Source organism: Pyrgilauda ruficollis, unplaced genomic scaffold (genome assembly GCF_017590135.1).
Source record: "Pyrgilauda ruficollis isolate IOZ18807 unplaced genomic scaffold, ASM1759013v1 scaffold74, whole genome shotgun sequence".
Lineage (NCBI taxonomy): Eukaryota > Metazoa > Chordata > Aves > Passeriformes > Passeridae > Pyrgilauda > Pyrgilauda ruficollis.
The window spans coordinates 4695802-4720174 of record NW_024529266.1 but is presented as its reverse complement, the minus strand read 5'-3'; the positions used below and the strand labels follow the sequence as shown (position 1 = coordinate 4720174).

Genomic DNA, 24373 nt, shown 5'->3' with positions numbered 1-24373 from the left:
ACCAAGTGTAAATGTTATAAACACAGCATGCTACAAAGTTAGTATACTTATTTTGCCAGGGAATTGTTTGATACTCAAAACTGTTCTAAGTCAACACTGTACTTGAGTGAAATTTGGTAGTTGTCATTCACAGAAGTTTTAAGAAAATACCTAAATTTTGAAATGGAAGCTTACAGGTAGAGATATGGTTTATGTCTGAAGAATAAGAATATTTTCTACTTAGATTTTCCTTTTCTCAGCAAGTCCTGATTTTTGTTTGAGTTTTTTTTTTTTTTTTATGCTTGAAAATACTATAAGGAAATACAAATCAAATGGTGGCACTAAGTAATAATGTGCTTTTAAATTTTATTTAATATAACTGTAAATTTTCCAAGTCCCACATCACCAAGTGTTTGTGTTCATTTGTTTTTTAGCTTATTTGCACTAATCTTGATGAACTCAGGGAGTTAATCACAAAGATTGAGAATGAACTCAAAGATCTGGAGGACATTAAAAAGAAATCGGTATGTGACATTAAAAGCTTTCTCTTGTATTGATATGAAACAGTGTCAGTTACTTGCTGAGGCCTGTCAACTGAACTTTTTATGCTCTTCAGTAACTGCATGAAACCTCCTAAGGTTGATACCTGGGGACTGTAATCTTAATATTTCCTGTGTGTTGTGCTCTGTTCTCAATGTTTTTATGATAAGTGAATTCAGTACCTGTGTTAGCATTTCTCGATGCCAAAACAAAATATAGATAGTGGTAATACCTTCGAATGAGTAGTTAATCTCCATTAAACATGTGACTGTTTTGCCCTGAGGACAAGTTCTTACCAGCAAATAATTACAGGATAGAATTCTCATATCTGCCTATGCAGTGTTTATCAGAATTTCTAGTGACCTAGAATTCTTAATTCCTCTTTTTTGCATGTGTTATTAAAATTTACTTTATTTAGTATTTATTGAAGGAGTTTGTACCAGAAAGCATGCTGTCTGGCTTTTGATATCAGATTGAGATACAAATTTTACCAATATACACTGGATCACTGAGTCTGTGCAACTGAAAACAGTTGCTCAAAGGAATAACAGACAAGAGAATCCAGCATGCCTTTTGTAGAAGGCAGTGATTCTTATTAAAATGGTAGATGAGTTTAAATACATGAATCGTACTCTACAGAACTCTAACTACTTTTTTCATTGTCGTTCTGTTTATTGAACCTTTGATAGGCACTTCTATGGTGGCATTTCTTATGAAAAAGTAGTAGTTAGAAGTGTTGATTTTTCTGTTAGAAATCAGGCTGCTTTTAATTCAAGGGAAAATTCATAGTCTCGTGAAGAATCAATACATTCTGAAGTTATTTCAGTAGGGGAAAGAGCTGTGGTAGAAGAGAGGCAAATAAGTTAGGATTCTAAAAGACAAGTATCAGTGCAGTTAGCATGGTTGTTAATGTAGGCAAAGGAATAATACCAGCTTAATCTTGAAATTATTTTGCAGTTGCTAAATTGTAAACTGGTTTTAGCATAAGAATGCCAAGAGGTTATCGGAAGGGCTATGTCAGCAATAGGATAACAAGCCCAAAATTAGAGTATATATATGCTAAAATAGCATATAGACTATATTGATACGCTACAGCATATCAATAATCTTGGTGTAGGTGAGACTTTCAGTCTGCTATTAAAACTGCAGGAACATGACTTCTTCAAGGGTAGACAAATGCTAAATATGTCATAATTGCACTTTAAACTGAAATCTGATAATGTCATTATCTAAGTAAGTTGCATGACTTCAGCAGGAATACTATGTTTAGTTCTAATTGCACCATCTTAAAAAACCCAAACAGTTAAGTACAGGGAATTAAGATACAATTCATTCAACATTCAGTAGTTGTGAGGTAAGGATAATATTCTGTTGTGTCTTTATAGACCTATCAAATCATGATTCTGTGTCTCTAAATGCTTGTGTTGTTAGAAATTTTATGTAAAGAAAAGGATAAGGATTAGGATTAATTGCTGAAGACGTGGTTATGGGGAAACAGTAAAGTGAGATACTGGTTTTGAAAAAAATATTTATGAGGGAAATATTATATTTACCTTTCAAACATTCAAATAGAAAAGTGTTAAATTAGGTGAATAGTCATAAATTTGAACTTGTTAAAATGAAGTTTTGCTTTGTAAGGAAAGTCTTTAGGATTTCATTTTTGAAGTCTAACACCATGTGTCATTATGTTTGATGTCTGAAAAACTGGAGAAAATGCAGGCTTTCATTCTTCAGCTCTAACCAAATGACAGTGACAGTATCAGAAGCATCCAGAATTGAGTTTGTCCTGGTTTTTTGAAGTGCATCTTTTGTTAAGTAAAACAATTTTCTAATTTGATATTGGAAGTTTGACCTAATGTGAAAGTCTATTTTAATGATGGCACTTACATGCTGTTCATTGACTTCTTTCTTATTTTAAGTGAAAGATGGTGATGTTCTTACTACTTCATGGTAATTTAATATTGATTTTTGTTTGCTATGATGACCTGGGTGAAGCCATAGGAATCTTTCTTCTTCACAACTGATCTCCTTGGTAATTTCAGTTTTAGTAGTTGCTACCACATGCTGCTGAGAAAAACCTTCAAGGCAAGCTTTACTGTTATATTAAATACTAATATATTTTAGAAGTACAGCTTATTTAAATTAAGGCTTTCAAGTATAACCTTTTCTTAGTTGTAACCTCCCTTTTGTTACCTTGAAGACCATTCTAGAGTACGTAAAAGGAATTCCTTCTCCAGAACTTTGAAGTAATGGAGATTATAATGAAAGATCTAAGCTACAGGGCCTTTTTAGTATGAATAAACTTACACTGTTTTCCCTCATTTTTTGTAGGTAGTTGGACTGATTGTATCTGATACTTTTCACAGCATCAACTTGAGACAACAAATGACATGACAGATTTTTGTTTGGCAAATTAAAATAAAATTAGAATAGGGTCATGTAATAGAAAGTAATGGATAATTTTAAGTTTGGGCATTTCAGCAAGTTTTTTTTACAACAATGAAATAATAAACCTGTTGGAAAGTATTTTCACTGTTTGGTTGATTAAAACAGTTTGGTTTTCTACTTTTGTACACCTGTATTGTCTTTTAAATTAGCTATGAGTAGTATTTTTCCTTTTAAAAAGGCTGGCACTTTTTCTTGATTCCTGGTGAGTTTGTTATACCCATGATGAGATTTGCTTTCTGCTAGTTTGCTGTGTCTGTTTAGAGTAGAAAATTAAATTTTAGCTAAGTTCTTTGATTTTGAGGCATTCAACTCTGTACTTGAACTCCAGACACAGTTCTGAAGCGATGCTGTAATTTCACATATGCTTTCAACTGGCATAAGCCAAAACTGCTACCAAAGAAATAGTTCCTACTCCCTGTGTCGCTGGAAGCTTCTGTTTTCTGTGCCATCCCATGTGAGAGGCTGGCAAAATCTGTTGTTCTGTTGCATGATGAGAGTTAGATTGTGATAAACCTAAACCTACTTGTTTGTGCCGGTGAATTGTTTGTAAGCCAGACCAGTTTTCTAATGCAGTTTATGATGGGGTTGCACAAATACCTGTGCTTGTATTCTGCTACAGGTTAAGTGGTTGTTGTAAGAACAGAAATGTCCATCTGCTGGCAAAAGAAAATGGGACTGATTTTTAAGTTGTATGCGATATTATTATCAGGGTGCTCTAAAAAGTCTATTCCTTCAGCTGCTGAACAATTCCTCTCCTTACCACATATTACGTATCCAGAGGGAGAGGAGAAATCAGTCAGATTTGCTATTGTATCTGACTTAAACATTAGGAAATAAAGGAAGGCAATACAAATATAAGGAAATAATGTGAAAAGTGCAGAAAGGGGACTTAAAGTTTAATGATCTGTGCTGGTGAAAGGCTGATACCCTAAGGAATGTCTAAGCTAGAGTGTCTTCTAGCTCTTGTATATTGCTTAGGACATGTGAAGCTGCATCCTTTAGTTTTGAAAACTGGAGTAAAGGTTGAATCGATAGAAAAAGCCCAGAATTTACAGCAATGAAAATTAGATACTAGTAGAAATTAATCTCTTTTGTTGCTAATACTTACATAGATAAGACGTGGGTAAAATTACAAGCAGTCAGTAAAGTAGAAGTGGAAGAACATACTGGCTAAAAATTCTATTGATATTTTATTGAATTTTTAGCTCTTGTTTGTTTTTTGAATATTTAGTCTGTGTATATAATATTCATAGCCATTTGTTGAATGGGAGCTCCTAGAAATTTCGAATAACTAGCAAATTGATCAAGATATGCAAAGTAGCTTAATTCCACACTTGGAAGTGGTATTTCTGAAAAAATAATTTTGACAAACACACATGACAGGGGAGCATTTTGCTAGTATTTTTAGGATCACATAAAGACTTCAATCTAACATAGAAAATTTCTTTTATGAGAAGAGGCAGTAAAGTAATGCATTCTGTCAGACCTCTACACAGGATAACAACTATCAGTCTCTGGCATTTTGGATCCCACTTTTCCCTAGGTCAACTCTGTCTGGTCCAATCAGTGGGACTTGCAATGTGAATGGAAATCTTCTTACTGCCTTTCAGATAATCTGCCTCTCATGTGATGTGAAGGATTTCTTTTTGTGAGTGTGAAACTGTTAATTAAGCTGCTTAGTTGATCAGTTGTATGTACTTAACTGTTGCGTATCATAGCAGAATTTTTTTATTATTGTATAGTATGAAAGTGACAGGACTGCAGGTGCTTGCATATAATAGTGGGCTTTTTTTTTTTTTTTTTGGGCTTTTTTTGCAGATGCTAGCTGAATTTGCAATAAAATAAATGGAGTTTTTAACATGAACATGGAAAGATTTCTTGTTTACTGAAGTGCAAGACTATTTTGGTGGCACTATTGGATTTGATTCATGCCTTCTAAGTCTGATGGATAAATGCATAGCTGTGTAGGGGGTGAGAAGGGAGGCTGGAGTCCAGGATTCCCACAGTTAAGCTGAGAAGGTTAAAATGAATAATGGGCAGTACCTTCCTGAGAAGGAGACTGCATCATCCCTAGAGAGAGAGAAAAGTCAGACAAAGGTTAAGGGAAGGAGAATTAGTTAGTCAAAGGGCACCAGCCAAGGTAACAACTAATTGTGGTTTGGAGAAAAGGCTTTATTGTTTGCAGAGGTCTGTTACACCCTGATGTTCTTGACTTAATAGCTAAAAAGTGAAATCCTCCCTTTTAAAGGTTTTGTGTTCTGCTATTGTTTCTGGAGCTTATAATGAGATGGTCCCAGGGGGTTGAATGCCTTTTTCTATCTTTGGAAATTGATATTTGTTTCAGCAGGTGAGTCAAAAGGCCTGAAAGGAAACTGTGGTTTTCTGCAGCATTAAGTCACCGGCAAAAATACATATTTCAGAGTACACCTGAAAGTTTAAAGTGAAAAACTCACTGGTTTAGGTCAGAAATAATTAGAACTTCAGACAAATTAATTTTTGGGACTGTAAAAGGAATATATTGATCCAGGGTGGAACATACTTCCCTTGTCTGTTTTTTTTATGAGTTTCCAAATAAGCTGCTGTTAAATTTGTTCCTGAGGTGTAAGTATCTAAACTACGAGACTGCTTTCTGAGTTTTTCATTGATTTGCTACATTTTGTTTTTAAAAATATGTTAATGCATGGAAAAAAAAATGCAAAATGGTTAATTTTAAAAGTTTATAAAATATTCTCTGTTCAGGGAAAAAATAGCAAATATCGTCACATATTTGAAAATGTTTGGCAGGGGAACCGTGTTTAGACAAGAATCTGAAGGGACTTCTCAAGAACTTCCCCTCAGCAGAAACTCATGTAACCATCAAAAATAGTTTAGGGCTCTTACTAATATTTTAATCATTCAGACCTCAACTTTGCAAGCAATGAAGTGGAAAACCCTACTGTGTCTTCTCATTTGTGGCCCAGGGAAATATCTGTATTACTGGGTTAAATCTTATTCAGTTTTTATTCAGAGGTTGAATTCTTGCCCCATTCCTGCCTTCCTCCCTCTCCAGTGAAATATGTGCCATGCTTGGGACTTTTGCATGTAAAGGGTTTTCAGTCATGCTTGGGGCTTTTGCATATAAAGGGTTGTCAGCTATACTTGTTTTCATCAATATTACTGTATTTACATAGATGTACACACAGACAGTAAATACTATAATCTGAGAAATCTGTGTATGCACACCCATTTGCAGGTTTTAACTGCAAGTAAAGTGAGCTACAATAAAAGAGAAACCAATAAATACTTTTGTTCAAGGGTATTAATAGATACACTTCAAGTCTTGCAGCTGAAACATTTTCTTTTAATTTAAGCTTAGTTTATCTGTTAGCAAGTGTCTTCATCTGTTATGTATCTTACATGCTCTCTTTTTACATCCTTATCCTGAACACTTGATTTGTACTTTCATCACTTCCAAATACTGTTATTGCTTCTCTATGTCTTACCTGCATCTCTTGAATGAGCCCAAAATACTGAATTTTGAGACAGAGATTTACACATTTACATCCATGCAACTTCTTGTCCTTTTGAGGGCAGATTGAAAATATGGAGCATTTGTAATATTTAGTTGTACAGTATAAATGAATAAGACAAATTTTAGGCTTCAATTTTTGAAATCTTCTCCACAATACTTGATTGTCTTCTCTAATATTTTTAACTTGGGCTTATCTCACTAGCATTCCAATTTTTTCCACAGTCTTCAGTTTTTCTTAGCTTCTCCAGTTTTCTGTCTTTATTGTCTACTTTTTTCACAACTATTTTCTCTTGGTCTTTCATGCCTTTCCGTGCGTGACTGACTAAACCTCCAATAAATGTATTTTATTGGAGAAGCTTTCTTTAAACCACTTTTGCCACATCGCTTTCTACAATTCCAAATGTGAAAGTGTGGGTTCTGCATCAGAGATGAATGTGTGCTCATACATTTTTGTCATAGAAATACTACTATGTATTCAGATCATTTCACAATACTTTGGATATTGGTCAGTTAGTATATTGTTTTGAAGAAATAATTCAAGGCATTCCTGTCAGCACACAGTACTAGCAAAACAGCTGCTTTTAAGACACTCATCTGAAGAATACAGAAACACTTGTATATCCAGAGTTAAGAAGAGAAAAATACTCAGGTATATGAGAGGGAGTTAAGTGCAACTTAAAAACCACAGATGTTTTGTGAACACTTTAAGGTACTACATACATCCATTTTCTTTGTAAGTTCCAGAGGTGTTAGTTGATAACTTTGAAGTTTTTTTAATGGAGGAATAAAATGTGACAATTCAGTGCTGGATAATTTCACTGTACTGGGTTCAACAGTAAGCTCATGCTAATAATAAACTTTCTCTTGTGTTTTTGTGGCTTATATATTTTATGTATATTTATATTTTTTTCTAAAAAACGTGGTATATTGATCAACACTGTGATGATTGTGTAGTAATTTTACCAAAAGAAAAATAGAACATGGCTAAACATCTGAATGAAAACCATTTCATAGTAATGAACTTAATCAGGAGACAAAGACAGTCTTGGTAGCAAGAAATTTATTACACTTTGTTTTGGTGTTATTGTTTGTTTGTTTTACTTTATTTGCTTATAGTAGAAAGAAGAGAGTACAAGATCATTTTAGGATATAACTTGGTGTGATCAGATATGTAGGTCATGGAAGTGCATGCTGGAGTCAGGACTTCTCATTAGTTGCTGGTAAATGCTCAAAGATAAAATTGATTAAGGTATGTTATAAGTTTTTGAAGAATTTGTTTTATAATTTACTACAAGTCATTCTTCCTGACTCTGCTTAATCCCAGTCTTCAGAGAATGTCAGAGATTGGTTAGCTGTTGATATATGTTTATAATGTTCTTTCATAATGTTTATATGTTTATAATGATTGATGTTGCTGAAGGTAAAATGCAAGATACTGACTCAGGAACTTCTGCTGTAGAAGATAACTCTAAGCATTTTCAAAATTAAAACACTTTCAATAATGAGTTTGCGTAGTAGGAATACATGATCTTGTAATGCATTCTTATTCAGTCAAAATTGGAAGTGCCTGAAATTGTAGTACTTGGCCCATAAATTAAGAACATTCAACATTAATCCATATATGATTTGAAAAAATTACTGGTCTCTTTTCTTTAGGTATCTGTTCTCCAAAGCAGCTGGAGATCACCAACTCCCTCTCTGTGTGACATCACTAGAAAACACTAGACTGGTGATGTCACACATACCACAGAACCCCGCAGCAGAATGGAGCAGGCCTATTAAGGGTAAGTTTTCTCCCTCCACCACCACCCCTTTTCAACAATATTGCATGGTTTTATAAGATTACTAATTTTCTTTACTTTATGTCCCTGGGATATAATGTAAAGATTACAGACAATCTTATAAAACTGCATAATATTGTGGTGTTGTGTGTGTGTGTTTATTTAAAAGCTAAACAAAAACTCATATAAAAAGTTCAGTCCTTACCCCGTGTATCAATATCCTGGCTCCAGTCTGCTTTGGGGTTCCATTATAAGTATGCCAGAGTAGTGTATGTTGGGGCATCGATCACAGAGAGTGGAGTCAGCATTTCCTGGCTGCTCTGGATGTCAGAAACCTTATTTTAAAAGGTAAGTTTTCAGTTGAATGCATTGAATGTCTCTCTGCATTTAAACAGAAACATTCAGCCCATTTGTAAAATGTATTTTTATTGTGTTTGCATTTTTGAAATTTACTTATAACTTGACATAGCCTAAAGTCACATTTTATACTTCTCTGTCTAGTCCTTTTTCTCCTCTGTTATTTTCCTGTGATAATACCTTATATTCTGTTTCCAGCAAAAAAAAATTGTGTCTTGTTGTGACAATTGTGTCACTAATTGGAACAAGATGGTAACTAAATTCTGTTTAATATAATTCTCTGTGATCTGGACAAAGAGATCAAGGGCACCCTCAGTCAGCTCACAAACAGCACCAAACTGGGTGGGAGTTTTGATCTCCTGGAGGGCAGGAAGGCTCTGCAGAGGGATCTGGACAGGCTGGATCATGGGCCAAGGCCAGTGGTGTGAGGTCCAACAAGGCCAGTGCTGGCTCCTGCCCTTGGGTCACAGCAACCCCAGGCAGTGCCACAGGCTGGGGCAGAGTGGCTGCAAAGCTGCCCACAGGAAAAGGACCTGGGGGTGCTGCTGACAGCAGCTGAACATGAGCCAGCAGTGCCCAGCTGGCCAAGAAGGCCAATGGCACACCTCAAATTCTGTGTTCAGTTCTGGGCCTCTCACTACAAGAAGGACATTTTGGTGCTGAACTGAGACCACAGAAGGCAGTGGAGCTGGTGAAATGTCTGAAACATAAATCTTGTAAGAAGCAGCTGAGGGACCTGGGGGTGTTGAGCCTGAAGAAATGGAGGCTCAGGAGGAACCGCAGCTGCCTGAAAGGAGTGTGTAGCCAGGTGGGGGTTGGCATCTTTTCCCAGGGAAGAAATGCTGTATGTTTCTGATGAACATGCCTTTGGAGGTCCAGCCTGAACCTCCTAATCATCAGTTTGTAGCTAAACTCTCATAATATATCATTTGGTATTTTTGAGAATTTAGAACACACATATTTGTGAAAACAAGTGTATTATCTATAGAAATTAGTGGGCAGCTATGTAATAGGGAGTTAAGTCATAGCTTTATCAGTTATTGATTTGCCTTTCCCCCTCTGAATAAAAGACAAACAAGGACTGTGTTTGAGAATCAAATTGCATATGAAAAGAAATGTTAAATTTTGTTGTGATGGATTTTAAGATTATATAAATGTTTTTAATGTCTCTTTTTACTGTTTAATATTTAAGGTATAATAACATCTAGCATTTATGTGTTTGCACAGAAAATCAACTAAACCACAATAATTTAAAAGAGAAGGGTTGTTTTTTTTTTTGTTTTTTTTTTTTTTTTTTTCCAGCCTTTTTTTGGCCTATACTCTGCTGTTGTGACTACTTCTGAGGAAAAAAAAAATCTTCTCATGGCTAAAATTTTTTCATGCTTGCATTAACAGGTTTATTGTCAATTCTAAAACCCTACTGAGAAAAATAAGTAATTGGGACAAAGGGAAATAATTAATCTATGTTTTTATAAATTATGTTGCTATAAAATTTTCATTGAAATTACTTGGAAACATTGTTCCTCTTTGCCTGTTTCTCCACCCTGTTGAGGTCATTCTGAAGGATAGCACAGCTCTCTGGGGTATTGGCCACTGCTTACAGCTTTGTGTCATTGGTGAGCTCACTGAGGAGGCATCTGCCCCTTCATCCAAGTCACTGATGAACAAGTTAAACCATACTGGACCAGTACTGAATCCTTGGGGACACCACTAGAGACAGGTCTCCAACTAGAGCTGCCAATCCTGTAGAATTAGGGGGCAAGAATTGGCTAGCTTTTTATGTTTGTTTTTGTAAGCAGAGAGAAAAGTAATATATTTGTTTTTCTGTGAAGTATTAATGAAGTCAGTAAAGTCTCAAAGTCTGTTCTTGACTAAACATTATGCATGTGTTGGCTGCCTAGCGGTTACTGCTTCAAATTTATTTAGTGATCAGCTGATACTTATCTTTCTCATAAATACTCTTTTTTTTCCTACTTAAGGCAAGATCTTAGCCTTATTTAAAGACAAATTAGGCTCAGAAATTAATAATTTCTTGGAGTTTTTACTTTCAGTGTTTTTTCATATCTTTTTAATATTACATTTTCTCACATTTTCTTTGCTATATCAACTACATGTACAGCATTTCTATTTCACTATAGTAGTAGCATTGTTTATTTTTGCTATTTGGTTTTTGTTTTGAGACAATGCACTAATGCTCTGTAGTATATAAATACATTATTTTAAAACAGTCTGCAAAATGTTTTGTTTACCTTACAAGAAAAATAAATCTGTGCATGCAATATTCTTTTGTATGTTAACAATTAATTCTGTTGAGTGCTGACTTTAAGAGATGATACCAAATGCCCTGGTAGACTACAGTATGCACAAGGTCTGGTTTTTGTTGTAGTGATTAGTGACAGGTTTTGTGCATGTGACTGGCCACAAGTGAAGGAAATTATAATTCAGTTTACTGGCTTGTCTGTGTGTTCAACCTGGTCATTATGTGGTAATGTGGCATAATGATCCTACAAAATCTTTGCTTTTTTAATTTTAATTGAAGAATGAAGGTAACTGTTTGTTTTGTTATGTAACATGTACATGATTATCCATAAAAAAATAGATACCTGGTCTTCAAACAAGCATTCAAGATGAGTGATCTTGCTGTTCATTGGAGAGATCTCCTGAAATGTGTAGAAAGAAATTGTGCAAAGTCCTTAGGAAGATCATTCTTGTAGACTGCTGAAAGGCAGCTGTGACAAGCTTTATCCTGATTTTCCTGTCTTACCTTTCTTGGTGTGCTAGACCACAGGAAGCTGTGAAGGATATGTTCACTATCAAAAGCTAAATATGTATGTGAAATAAGTAAGTTCTCAAATCTTGCTTTTTTTTCTTGCAGAACTATAATTGCTTTATTGTTTTACATCTTCTCTGACCAGTCAAGAGCTAAAATCTTCTTTTATATAAAATGCACAGAGTTGGTAGAGTGGCAGAAGGACTATACCACATCTCTTTTATAACAGTTACATATATATGCATTGTTCAGTCTTTTATGCAATGAACTACAGAATAAAGTTTGGGGAAGAAATATGTACAAAGGGTACGGATGGGTGTTAAGGGGTGTTTTCTGCAGCACCATGGCCAGCATGGTTGTCATTTCCCAATGTCTTCTCTCCTTATTCAGACTTTCTAGATTTATGAAAACATGAATATAAGATTGCATATATCAGTTTTGAAAATAAAACTTTTAATTATATGTTTGAATTAAAAGCTTAAAGAATTTTATGTTGGAAAATTGGGCTTTGCTGCGTAGTCTGTTGCTTCATAAAGCAAATTTGCTAAACTTCTCTTTTAAAAAAAGCTTTTTTCCAGAACTTTAAATAAAATGTAACAGAAAAACGTTGGGATTTTTATCCTTGAAAGTTTTGATGGTTGATTTCCCTGAACTGAGTGGATTACTACCCATGTTAGTTACTCATTTAAGTAATTTTAAGTGCATGGTGTATTTGTAGAATCCTGTTTCAATTTTAATTTTGACCTGTAAAAAGTGAGCGTCCTTGCAGTATTACTTTTCCAACTAGGACATTATCCCTCTGTAGTATTAAAATAAAAGTAACAATGTCCTAGGTAGGTGTAACTCTGGAAGGGTAGATGTAACTCTGGAAGTTTCTAATTTTTCTTCCAGCTGTTTTCCTCATATGCTATATCTGTGTACCAGGATTATTGTAGTACTAGTGCAAACTAACAAGATTTAGGTCTAATGCAATGATAAATAAATGGAATTTATGTTTTCAGGGAAGATGGTTCCACCGGAAGCAAGCAGTAAAGGAATTGCATGGTACATTGTTACGACTGCTTAATGAACTGTTACCATGGGAACCAAAGCTAATTAAAGCATTTCAAAGAAACAGGTAATTACCTGCTCTTTTTTTTTCAACAGTGGTGCATGGGATGAAAAACAGAACCAAATTTACATTTTAAATACTGATCAATAAGTTAGCTTCTTAAATAAATAAAATTAAAATACTTTGAGGAGAGGAGTGAGGCCCTGGCAATACTTTAGTTGGAAGAAGTATCTTACATTCCAGAGTTACTTCTCAAAAAAAATTTGAGCTTAACCTGGTAGTGTTTTTTTCCTCTAAAACACTCTAGAATCCTTAAGCATGCTGATCAATAGTATATTGCAAGACAGCTAGGATTTGTGTTTCTGCTTATTTGGTTAAGAAATGCTAAAAACCTTTCTCTAGAGAACTATATTGGGCTTCTTAGAATACTCTGACTATTTACTATGTAAAGCTACCTAAATTAACTCTTAATGAATTCTCCACAGAGCAATTCTTGAAGCATTGTTTTGAGGTCATTGTAACGCAGTAAATTAGAAGTGCATCTGGAAAGAAGTATGTCAGAGGAATATGAGTGAAGTAGTGACAGGTTTAAATCTAGTAAAGTGAAAGTATTAGTAACGTTGAAGGTACTACTCTGATTATAAATCATGGAGAGATTAGATACTGTCTTGAAGCTCGGTGCCATTCTTACCTCTTAACCATACAGCTGTTGCTATAATTGCAGCTTAGTTTTGCCATGTAGACAATTAAAAAGCAAGGAATGATTAAAGGCTTGAACTCTGTGACAAAGGATAGGAAAAGAGGCTTCTTAAATGTTGAGTGTGAAGGAAGCAAGTTACACTGTTTTGTGGTGCAGAGTTTATACTGGAAAGTGTAAAAGGTGTTATGTTTAAAAAAACACAAAAACATAACACCAAAGATATTACATTGGTTCCTCAGTAGCTCATTTTGTGAATATCATCCATGAATTAAAATTCTTGTTTGGAAATTTGGGATATTGTTGAATATTTTGCTTTCAATAATGGACCCAAATACAAGTTATGGGTTTTTCCTATTCCTTTCTCTTCTATTTCCTGTTCATTTTCTCTAACTGTTAATTTCTTCCTGTCTTCCGCAATTTAGAATCCTTCTGGAGACATGGCAGATAGTATTACTGTCAGCAAGAATTTAGTTTTCCAGTATGTGAAGTTTACAATTATACCCTTTTTGTAAGTTCTGTTGTGGAATGGTTTGGTGCTCAGTATTCTTGTCTGTCAAATTACAGAATCATAGAATGGTTTGGATTAGACGGGACCTTAAAGATCACCCAGTTCCAACCCCCTGGGCAGGGGCACCTTTTGTAAATGAAGTTCCACAAAACCCCAACTAATCTGGCCTTCCAGGAATAAGGCTTCAACAACTTCTCTGGACAACCTGTTCCAGTGCCTCATCATTCAGAATTTCTTCCCAATTTCTAATCCAAACCTACTCTCTTTCAATTTGAAGCCATTGCCCCTTTTCTCACTACAAGTTCTTGAACAAGTCTCTCTCCCTTCCTTTTTTGAAGGCTCCCTTCACGTACTAGAAGGCTGCAATTAGGTTTCCCCGAAGCTGCCTCTTTTCCAGGCTGACCAATCTCTCTCAGTCTTTCTGCACAGGCAAGGTGCTCTGTCCCTCTGATCATCTTGGTGGCCTCCTCTGGACTCACTCCAGCAGTTCCATGTCCTTCCTGTGCTGGGACCCCAGAGCTGATGCAGCCCTGCAGGTGGGGTCTGAGCAGAGCAGAGGGGCAGAATCCCCTCCCTGGCCCTGCTGCCCACGCTGCTTTGGCTGCAGCCCAGGACACGTTTGGCTTTCTGGGATGCCAGTGCACCTTTCTGGGTCATGTCCAGCCTCTCATCGCCCAGGACACCCAAATCCTTCTCAGCAGGGCTGCTCTGATCTGTTCATCCCAGCCTGTGCTTGTACCAGGGGTTGCCGCAATCCAGATGCGGTGCCTTGCACTTGGTTTTGTGTCATAGTTTGATCCCAGCCAGCAGCCAAACCCCCACAGCCTCTCACTTACTCTCCCACCAGTGGGGTTGGGGAGAGAATTGTAAGGGTAAAAGCTGAAGAGCTCAGGGGTTGAGATAAAAACAGTTTAAAAGGGAGAGCAGAAGCCGCACACACAAGGAAAGTAAAACATGGGATTAATTCAGTGCTTCCCATGGGCAGGCAGGTGTTCAGACAGCTTCAGGAGAGCAGGGCCCCATCGCACATAATAGTGACTTGGGAAGAAAAACACCATTGCTCCAAATGCCCTTCCCCCCAGCCCTCTTCACCTTCTTTGATACACTGAGCGTGATGAGCATGATGCCACATGGTCTGGAATATCCCTTTGGTCAGTTTGGGTCAGCTCTCCTGGCTGTGTCTCCTCCTGAGCTCCTGAGCACCCCCAGTTCTCTCCCCAGTGTGGCAGTACCAAAAGCGGAAACGTCCTTGGCTCTGTGCAAGCCCTGACAAGCAATAACAAAAACATCTGTATTATCAACCCTGAGTTCAGCACAAACCCAAAACACAGCCCCATACTAGCCAGATGTGGAGATTCACTGTACTACAGCCAAAACCTGTACCCTTTGTTAAACCTTATAAGATTCTTAAGGATCCACTTCTCAAGCTTTTCCAGAGCCTTCTGGAAAACATCCCATGTTTCAGGTGCGCCAACCATATCACTGATCTTGGTGTCATCTGCAAATTTGCTGAGGGTGCATTCAATCCGTTTGTCTATGTCATAATGAAAATATTAAATAACACTGGTCCCCATATGGACTTCTGAGGCACACCACTTGTCACTGATGTGCATTGACCACAACCCTCTGGATGCCACCATCCAGCCAATTTCTCATCCAGCTAACAATCCACCCAACAAATCCATCCCCTTCCATTCTAGAAAGAGGATATTGTAGGGGCTTGTGTCAAAGGCTTTACAAATGTCCAGATATATGACATCTGTCTCCCTTCCCTTGCCCACTGATGCAGTCACCCCACCACAGAAGGTCACTGGGTTGGTCTAGCAGTACTGTCCTTGGTGTAGCTGTGCTGGCTGTCCCAAATCAACTCCCCGTCCTATGTGTGCCTTAACATAGTTTCTGGGAGGGTCTATTCCATGATCTTCCCAGACACAGAGGTGAGGCTCACAGGCTGGTACTTCCCAGAGTCCTCCTTTCTACTCTTTTTTGAAGATGGGTACAATGTTTTCCTCTTTCATATTACCCAGGATTTCACCTGACTTCCGAGACATTTTCAAATATCGTGGAGAACAGCTTGGCAAATACATCAGCCATTCCTTCAGGACTCTGCTTAGCATCTCATTGGGCTGCACAGACCTCTGTACACTCATGTTCCTTAGGCAGACATGAATCTAATCTTTACTTACAGTGAGAAGGACTTTGTTCCCCCAGTCCCTCTCCTACTGTCTATCCTCTCAGAAGATGTGGGAAGAAGTGTTGCCCTTGAAGACTGAAGCAACACGATGTTGAGTACCTCAGCCTTCTCCTTATTCACTGTTACCAATTTCCACCCTTATTTATCAGAGGGAGTCACCTTCTTTGGCCTTCCTTTTGTGGTTAATGTGCCTGTAGAAGCCCTTCCTGTGTTCTTTGCCAAGATCAATTCCAGTTTTGCTTTGGACTTTCTCACCCTGACCCTGCACAACCAAACTTGATCTCTTCAAGGTCTCTTCAAGCTCTTTCTGGGCCACCAATCCTAGCTTCAATGGCCTGTCCATTTGCTTTTTTCCCTTCAGTCTGATTAGCAATTCCCTACTCAGCCCTGCTGTTCCCTTGCGTTTCTTGCCCAGTTTCTTGCTCCTGGGGATTGCCAGCTCTTGCCCTCGGTGGAAGACTTCCTTAAAGCCAGCTCTGTTCCATTCCCTTGTCCCTGAGGGAAGTCTCCCAGTGGCTCTCTCTGGCTATCTCCTTGAAGAGCTGGAAGTCTGCTTTCCTAAAGTTAAGGGGCCTAACTTTATTCCTGCCTGCCCATACCCCTCAGGACTGCAGACTCCTCCAGCAATGTGTGATCACTGCAGCTCAGACTCCCTCCAACCCTGATGTTCAAGATCAGCTCACTTCCACTGGTGTCCATCAGATCCAGGATTGTATCCCCTCTGGTAGGGCTGCTGTCTGTTCCTTTGCTCCGGAAGGTATCCCTCATGCTTTCCAAGAGTCTCCTGGCTTGCCTGCAGCTTACTGTGCTGCTTTCCCAGCAGATTTTAGGATGGTTGAAGTGCCCCAGCAGGAAAAGAGCCTGTGAGCATGATGCCTCCTGTAGCTGGAGGAAAAAGGCTTCATCAATAGGGTACCTTTGATCAGGGGTCTGTACTTAAAACCATCCACAAGGTTCCCTTTGTTGCTTTGGTCCCTGATCCTTACCCACAGGCTTTTGACCTGCTCGTGGCTACTCTTCAGAGACAGCTCTTCACACTCAGTCTACCTCCTGATGTAGAGGGTGACCCCTCTGCCTCTCTCCTCACCTGTCTCTTCTGGAGAGCCTGTAGCCATCAATAGTCACACTCCAGTCACATCCCACCAAGTTTCTGTAATGGCAAGAAGATGATAACTTTCTAGGAGCACAGTGGCTTCCAGCTTCTGGTTGCCAGTGTTGCATCAATGTGGTTATAGAACACAGAACAGTCATACAAAGTGTATTAAATGCTATACATGAACTGTGATTGATAGGAGTAAATTTTAGTCTGAAACAGGGTAGTTGAGATCTTATGTATGTGTGTGCTGGTAGCTAGAGAAGCATGCACTTGGAGTGCAAGATAACTTCAGAAATTAACTGAATACAACTTGTGTTTTCAGTATGAATGTTTTAGTCTGTAGCCCTCATTTATTCAACAAGAAAAGCCTGAGTATTTCCATTACATAACTGGACATACACATAGCATACCAGGGACCAGGTCCATCTGAAGAATGATGTTTACAAATCATGGGGAGAAAAGAAAGATGGATGGGAGATTCTAGGTGGTCACTGTCTTGGTCTGACTCATTATGCAGCTGCTAGGCAGTTGTGTAGCACCAGTGACAGTGGTGAAGAAAGGTGTCATGTAGAAGGGAAAAAGCAGTTGAGCAAAATTTGCTAAAATGGTGTAAACAGCAGTTCCCCCATAAGTCTCACTGCAGCTGCTCTGTCTACAGGGCGTCTCAGCAAGGTACTAACATCTACTAGTTGAATAACAGTGCTTAATTTCTAAGCTGTGAAGGGCTGGGCAACACTTCTTCCTCCAGATGCCACAGTATTGAATGAGAGTCTGGACTTTTCCTTCCTTCCTCTATAATTGTCTTTAACTAGTAGGAGCAAACTTTATGATCAAAATCCTTTTCTTTCCCTTCTGAAAGGTCTTCTGGTCTTTTCAAGATTATGACAGAGTATAATGTTGAATTGTATTTGAATAGCAGCAAGGTTTAAAAGAGAAAGTTACTTGTGCCCACTGATTACAATTGTCCACTGGTCTCACAGCAGAAGGTCCTCAAAGGAAAATGGAAATTTTATACATCCACAAACTTCAGTACAGTAGTAGTTCCCTAGTGTGCTCCTATGGTTGTTCTACACCTAGACTTCAAGCTCAAAATCCTCATGGCAGAGTTGAAGTATTGTTCACACTACATCTTCATACAGGCTTCAATGTCTGCTCTCAGTGAGAGTGTCAAAGCTGGGAGTAAACTACTAGATCTCACTGACCCTTAGAAGCCCCACCTGGCTCTCTATCTACACCACCTGTCCATGGGCCCAGGATCCCATTTCAGGTCATTCTGTAGTCTTCAGTCTCTGCTGGGGGTGTATCAGTTTCCAGCTCACCTGCAGCAGTTACTGTGCCTGGCCATGGATCCTACTCATCTAGACTGACCTGCAGACTGACCTTCTACCTGCATCATCACTGTGGAGCTGCCCAGAAATCACTCAGCTGGGTCCTGACCCTGGCAGCCATTACTGCACCTGGTCCTGATCTTAAACTTTGAATTGACTTTCCAGTTTGATCTCAGACCTGCCTCAGCACCAGGAACTTGCTTGTGGATCTGGGCTCTTGGTTGAAGCCAGTTACTATCCCTAGGCCTGCCCTGTGGCCACATTCAGGGGGAGTGGAATAGCTTGCTGACTGGTGAGGCTCATGCCCTACCAGCTGTGACATCATTTATGGCTCCTCCCTATACATCTCATAGAGAGCAGCTAGCCATTGCTGCATTCAGTGCAAACTACTGTTATACTAATGCAGAACAATGAGTAAATTTAAGATCTTACTGTTACTGTCGTAAGGGTTAGGTCCGGAATAGTCTAGATTCTATTCCACACAAGGTGTTAATTGCTATAATCTATTTATTCATTTCCTAAATAATCCTTCTGGGCATTGTGTTGGTTAGCACCAGCTGAATCCTGAAGTTCAATGTATTTGTACACTAAAATAGCCACTACATCCCGTGTAAACAACGGTTTAGAAGAAGGGACAATGAAAACATGTACAGGTTAGCACTATCAAGGTAAGTAGATGTGTTTATGAATGGTGTTCAAATGAGTGAAGTACCTATGTATTTCTGTCATGTGCACATTCTTTAGAGGAGTGTGAACCTATGGAACTGATAGCGGCAGCTGTTCTAATGGGCCAGAGATAAGAAAGTGTTCTTAAGAAGAAACTTACGTTGCAGTCTCATAGCTGAGCCAGAGGCATGATGTGTTTAAGAAAAACTATATTTACTTAATTCTCTTCTTGGGGTTGCCTTCAAGCTTTTTACAGTTAATACTCAAGTCCATACAGGTATATTTGTCACATGAAAGATGAAGGAGGGAAAGGAATATGGATGCAGTAAAGCAGTGATGGTCATCTGACTAAGTCTTTTTTCTTTTTTTTGTTAGAGGACTTAATGAAATAGAATTCAGCTTTGGTAAAGGGACATTGCTCTCATTTCACATTTTCTGGTTTTGGAGACTTGCAGACAGGGCTACACTGTAATTATTTGAAGGGCACAGGCAATCTACACCAACTTTTTGTTTGGCAGCAAATACAAATAAAAATGTTTAAAAGTGTGGTTTTTTAGTAAAGTTAGTTTTGTTATTTTTAAGGTCTAGATTGAAGAAGGACTATGATGACTTTAAAAGACATCCAGACCATGATAAATTTACCAGAGAATTGTGGAGTAATGATGAAAGTGAAGTTGATTCTGGCAAAGAATCTTTTGCGGTAGTATGCGGTAAATCATCAGAGTCTGCAGAACATATAGAAGTTCCCAAAAAAGATCTCTCAGACAATGGTAAGCATATACTAGAATTCAGTAGCTTGAACTTGATTCAGGAGCTGAATTGAGTTCATTTGGGAACCTGATTTTTCCATGTGACTTTGAGTCCTACTTTTTACCTTAACTGTACCACTGATAATATGAAAATGGCTTGTGGTGCATATCTGTCAAATGTAGAGTTAAAGAGGGCAAATATGACCAATATGAAAATTGTGCTTTATTGAAGTGTTTGCCATTTTTTGTGCTTAACTATATCTGTGATAACATAGTAGATCTGTGTGGAATTTACTTTTGTGGTGGGTTGACCTTGGCCGGCTGCCAGATGCTTGCCCTGCTGCTGTTACTCCCCCTTCCTTAAGAGGCTAGGGAGAGAAAACAATACGGAAAAGCTTAACAGTCAAGATAGAGATAAGGGAGATCACTCACCAGTTACTGTCACAGTCAAAATAGACTCACTTCAAGAGAATTAATTTAATTTGTTGTCAATTAAGAATAGAGTAGAATGGTGAGAAACAAATACGAAACCTAAACCCCTCCCTTTCACATATCCACCTTCTTCCAAGGCTTATCTTCATTCCCAATTCTTCCACCTCATACCTTGTCAAATATCATAGGAAGGATGGAATCTGGGGATTGAGGTCAGTTCATAACAGTTAGTCCCTTCTGCTCCTTCTTCATCCCTGCTCCAGTGTGAGGTCCCCCTTAAGGAATTCAGGGCTTTGCAAACTGCACCATTGTGGGTCCTCTCCATAGGCTAGAGTTTTTCAGCATAAGACTATACTAGTGTGGATCTCCCATGTGCCACAGTTCTTGTCAGGAACCTGCTTCAGTGTGAGCTCTTCATGGGCTGCAACTTCCTTCAAGGCATTCTACTCACCTGCAGTAGAATGGGGTCCTCAAGCATCTGCAATGTACATACCTGTTCCAGGATGGTCCTCCGTGGGAGCAGGTAAACCTGCTTGATTAGGGGTCTTACTGAGTTACAGGGGAATCCATTCCATTCCAGTGCCTGGGACATCTCTTACCCCTCCTTCTTTGCTGACCTTGGTGTCTACAGAATTGTGTTTCTATGTTTTTTCCTCAGTCCATTCTGTCACATGCTTCTGCAAAGCATTGTCCATGAGACATCGCCAGCTTGGCTGACAGGCTCAGCCATGTTCTGCAGTGGATTTGTTTTGGAGCCAGCTGTGTCTGGCACAAGGCAGTTCCTGGCCTCTCTCCTCAAAGAGGACCTCCTGCAGCCCCATGCAGTGAAAACCTCAATGCATGGCCCTTCTGTCCACTTGGCCCTCCTCAGCCCTCTTACCACTTCATGCATCCCCTGCTCACTGGCTAGTCCAGCTTGATGCTCAGTGTGAAACGCGTCATTCACATCTTCATCGCACAGGCGTCTCCTACTTGCAAATCCACCTGTTAGGCCTGTCCAGACCCCCAGGCCCTCCTGCTCACCAGCTAGTCTAGCTTGAAGTTTATCAGTGAATACACACTCACTGGATTTGGGGAGGATACAGACACTCACCCCCCAGCAGCTGGCACTAGGCCCACAGGCTGTAACTTTTTGCAGCTGTCCTTGCAGCTCCCCTTACCTGTGCACATTTCTTATATGGGTTGTACAGCTGTACCTTCCCTTACCCGTCCTGGCTCCTTCTCCAGGATCTCCCCTGTTTTATAATCATATTAGGTTCAGAAAGTTATCTTTCTGCGAGAGGCCTCTACAGTTTCCTGATAGCCCATTAATTGGTGTGATTGGTGAAGTTGTTTCTTGACATTGTCTCCATTTTTGTTTGGTTGGATCTGTGTCTCTGTATATTTTTTTCCTGGCTTTTCCCCTTTTTGCCCTCAAGATAACCTTGTCAAAATACACATTTTCATGCTTTCACGTACTGTATTCAATTAATCTAACTGACCAGGCTTGGTTTTCCTCACTGTCTCCCATTGCTGGTCAGGTTTCTGTTCATGTATGTTCTTGTTTATTACTTCCTCCTTTCCTTGTTACCCCCTTTTTGTATAGCAAAGGTCCTTGAACAGATGCCTTTAAAAAATTAGACATTTCCTTCCACATAACTTTACTCTTGCAAACTAGTATATTGCCTTTAGTGAGACTCTGTAAAACTGTTTTATAGGGGTATCAGTTACAAACATGTAAAACACAGTTTCTGTTTTAATGTTCCTTCCAGATGAAATGAAACTATTAGAGATGAATTTACCTGCAGGAAAAAACAGAATTCTGAAAAAAGAATCAGCTTCTAAAGAGATACAGAAGACACTGCCTAAATGCATTAAACGACAGTTCAAGCAAAATAGTTGTCTGGATCAAAGCACTAATGAACTTTCTCCAAGGAAGAAAGTTAAACTGAGCACTAATGAGGCTGTGGTCCATAGTCCAGAAAGTAGCCTGCAGTTGGATAGTTGCTTGACTGAGCTGAAACAATTTGAAGGGTCAACTCTAGAGTTGCTTTCCTTGACAGATCCTGCAACATCAGTATCAAACTTTCTGAAAGGGACCAAACCTATCCAGGCCTTGCTTGCCAAGAATACTGGGAACAAAGTGACCTTAACAAATCAACTGTTGCCTCCTGCAGGCATGAACGTATCTACTTCTGAAAAGTCGGTTTTACCACCTTTGGAATCATCACTGATCAAACCAGCATTGCCCTGCCAGGCCAGTTCAAAGACTGCTTTACAAATGGTATACAAAATGCCAAATGGCCACTGTGTACCAATAGATGTTCCCAACAGCTCAGTGAAAATTCAAATGCAAGCTATGATTGACCCTAAAAATGGAGAAAAAGTCATGCAACAAGTTCTTATTTTACCTAAGAATTTTCTTCTTCAGGAGAAGGAGGAAAAAATTGTGTCCAAGGATATTCAGTCACTACAACAAAAGTCATTTGAGATGTACTGTACATCTTTACCAAAAATGCCAAACGTCAGTGTTTCTTTAACACCTGTTCTGGTGACAAGCCCTGCAAATGACACTCAGTCACCCACTACGTTTTTTAGCAAGAATACTACCCACTCATCACAAGTGACTGGTCCCATGAACACTACACAACCATTGTCTAGTGTAACTTCAGCAGATAACTTATCAATAATTAAGGTAAGCCAAAGTGAAAGTGACAAATTCAAGACTACAGTTTCGACCGCTACATTGCCTGTGTGTTTGGCTTCACCTACTCTTTCCACAGCTAGCCAATCCTTGACACCAACAGCATTAAGTGCATCTACAAACACTCATTCTGCCTCTCACAGTTTAGCATCACAGCAGCAAACTGACTCCATTGAAACTAAGCAAGAGCTAAAGACAGTGTGTGTAAGAGAATCACAATCTATCCTGGTCACAACACGAGGTGGAAACACTGGAATTGTTAAAGTGCAAACGAACCCAGACCAGATTTCATCTAGTAGTTTATGTCCTAGTTCAGGTTTCAGTTATGCGTCTCAACTTCAGGGCTTTCTTGTGCCAAAAACCACAGCAGTATCATGCTCTAGTCTTCCATTTGTAGCAGCAGCCACATCTGATCTCCCACATGCTGGACAATCATCTCCTTCTGGGTTTGCCCCCTCAACAACTTCTTCTGTTAACATTCCAGCTTCCCCTGCTGATTTTACACAAGCAATGGAGAAAAATACCAAATTCACACTACAGCAGCCAGCTGTTTGGGACTCTTTGTGTGGAGTAAGAGAGGACTCCTGCCATGTGTCTTCTTCTTTATCCTCCATTCCATTAGCTAGCAATTTGGTGTCAGCAGCTCCAAACAGCCTTGTTAGTGTCACTAGCATTGGACAAAGTAATATTGTCAAAATTCCAAATTCTTCTGTGCAGCATAAAGGGGATACTCAAGTGAAAACAAAATCTTTTACACAATCTGAGTCAAATTCTGCAACAAATGGAGAGTTAATCAGTGCTACTCCAGTCCAGAAATTTACATTAATCACAAATCCACCAATTTTGTCTCCCTCTGGGGCATCAGGGGTCAATATTATACCCTGTCCAGCATCCACTGCTGTTAATGCTCAGAAGCTGGTTTTCATTAACACACAAATTGCCAGTGGCCCATCAACTACCAATCTAGTTGCAGAGTCATTGAAACAGAACCTTCCTTCTTCCCTGACCAAAACCTTTGTTAATGCCATAGAGCAACCACAGTTGGTTTTGATCCCATCTACAGTAGGAGCACCAATAAGAATAAACTCATCACCAACTATTGCTCAAGTAAAAGATGTGAAAATTGGACTAAATATAGGTCAGACCATTGTAAATACTAAAGGCAATGCACAGGAGGCTGTACCAGTTAATATATTGCACTCTGGCATTTCTAAAGGAGAAGACAAGAAGAGGACAGCCTCGGCCCCATCCTTGACAAGTAGTACTGTGGTTCCTGTTCCAAGTTTTGCTATGTCAGCTAATGAATCTGTAGGTGTTGCAACAAAAGCTGAAAATGCCTTTACGGTGACAACAGCAAATGCACAAATTGAATCTGTTTCAGTAACATCAAGTGGAACTTCCTCTGGGGTGCAGCCTACTGTCTTGATTGGTGGCACTGATCCCTCAAGAATAAGGCCAGTTCTGGGTAATCGACTTTGTACATCAAATATTGGAAATACTGTGGGTATATCAACTGTGAAGACAGGACATCTTGCTTCATCTGTGCTGATTTCAACACAGCCAACAGTATCTCCACAGAA

General features: G+C 38.9%; 1 protein-coding gene across 1 annotated transcript in view; it reads left to right on the top strand.

Moving 5' to 3' along the window:
• Positions 1-24373, top strand: part of KIAA2026 (KIAA2026 ortholog) — a 92353-nt gene that overhangs the window by 22698 nt on the left and 45282 nt on the right. Inside the window, exons 6-9 of the mRNA XM_041486085.1 lie at positions 414-503; positions 12388-12503; positions 19512-19699; positions 21862-22784. Of these exons, the coding sequence (XP_041342019.1) occupies positions 414-503; positions 12388-12503; positions 19512-19699; positions 21862-22784 (1317 nt within the window). The remainder of the gene's footprint in view (positions 1-413; positions 504-12387; positions 12504-19511; positions 19700-21861; positions 22785-24373) is intronic.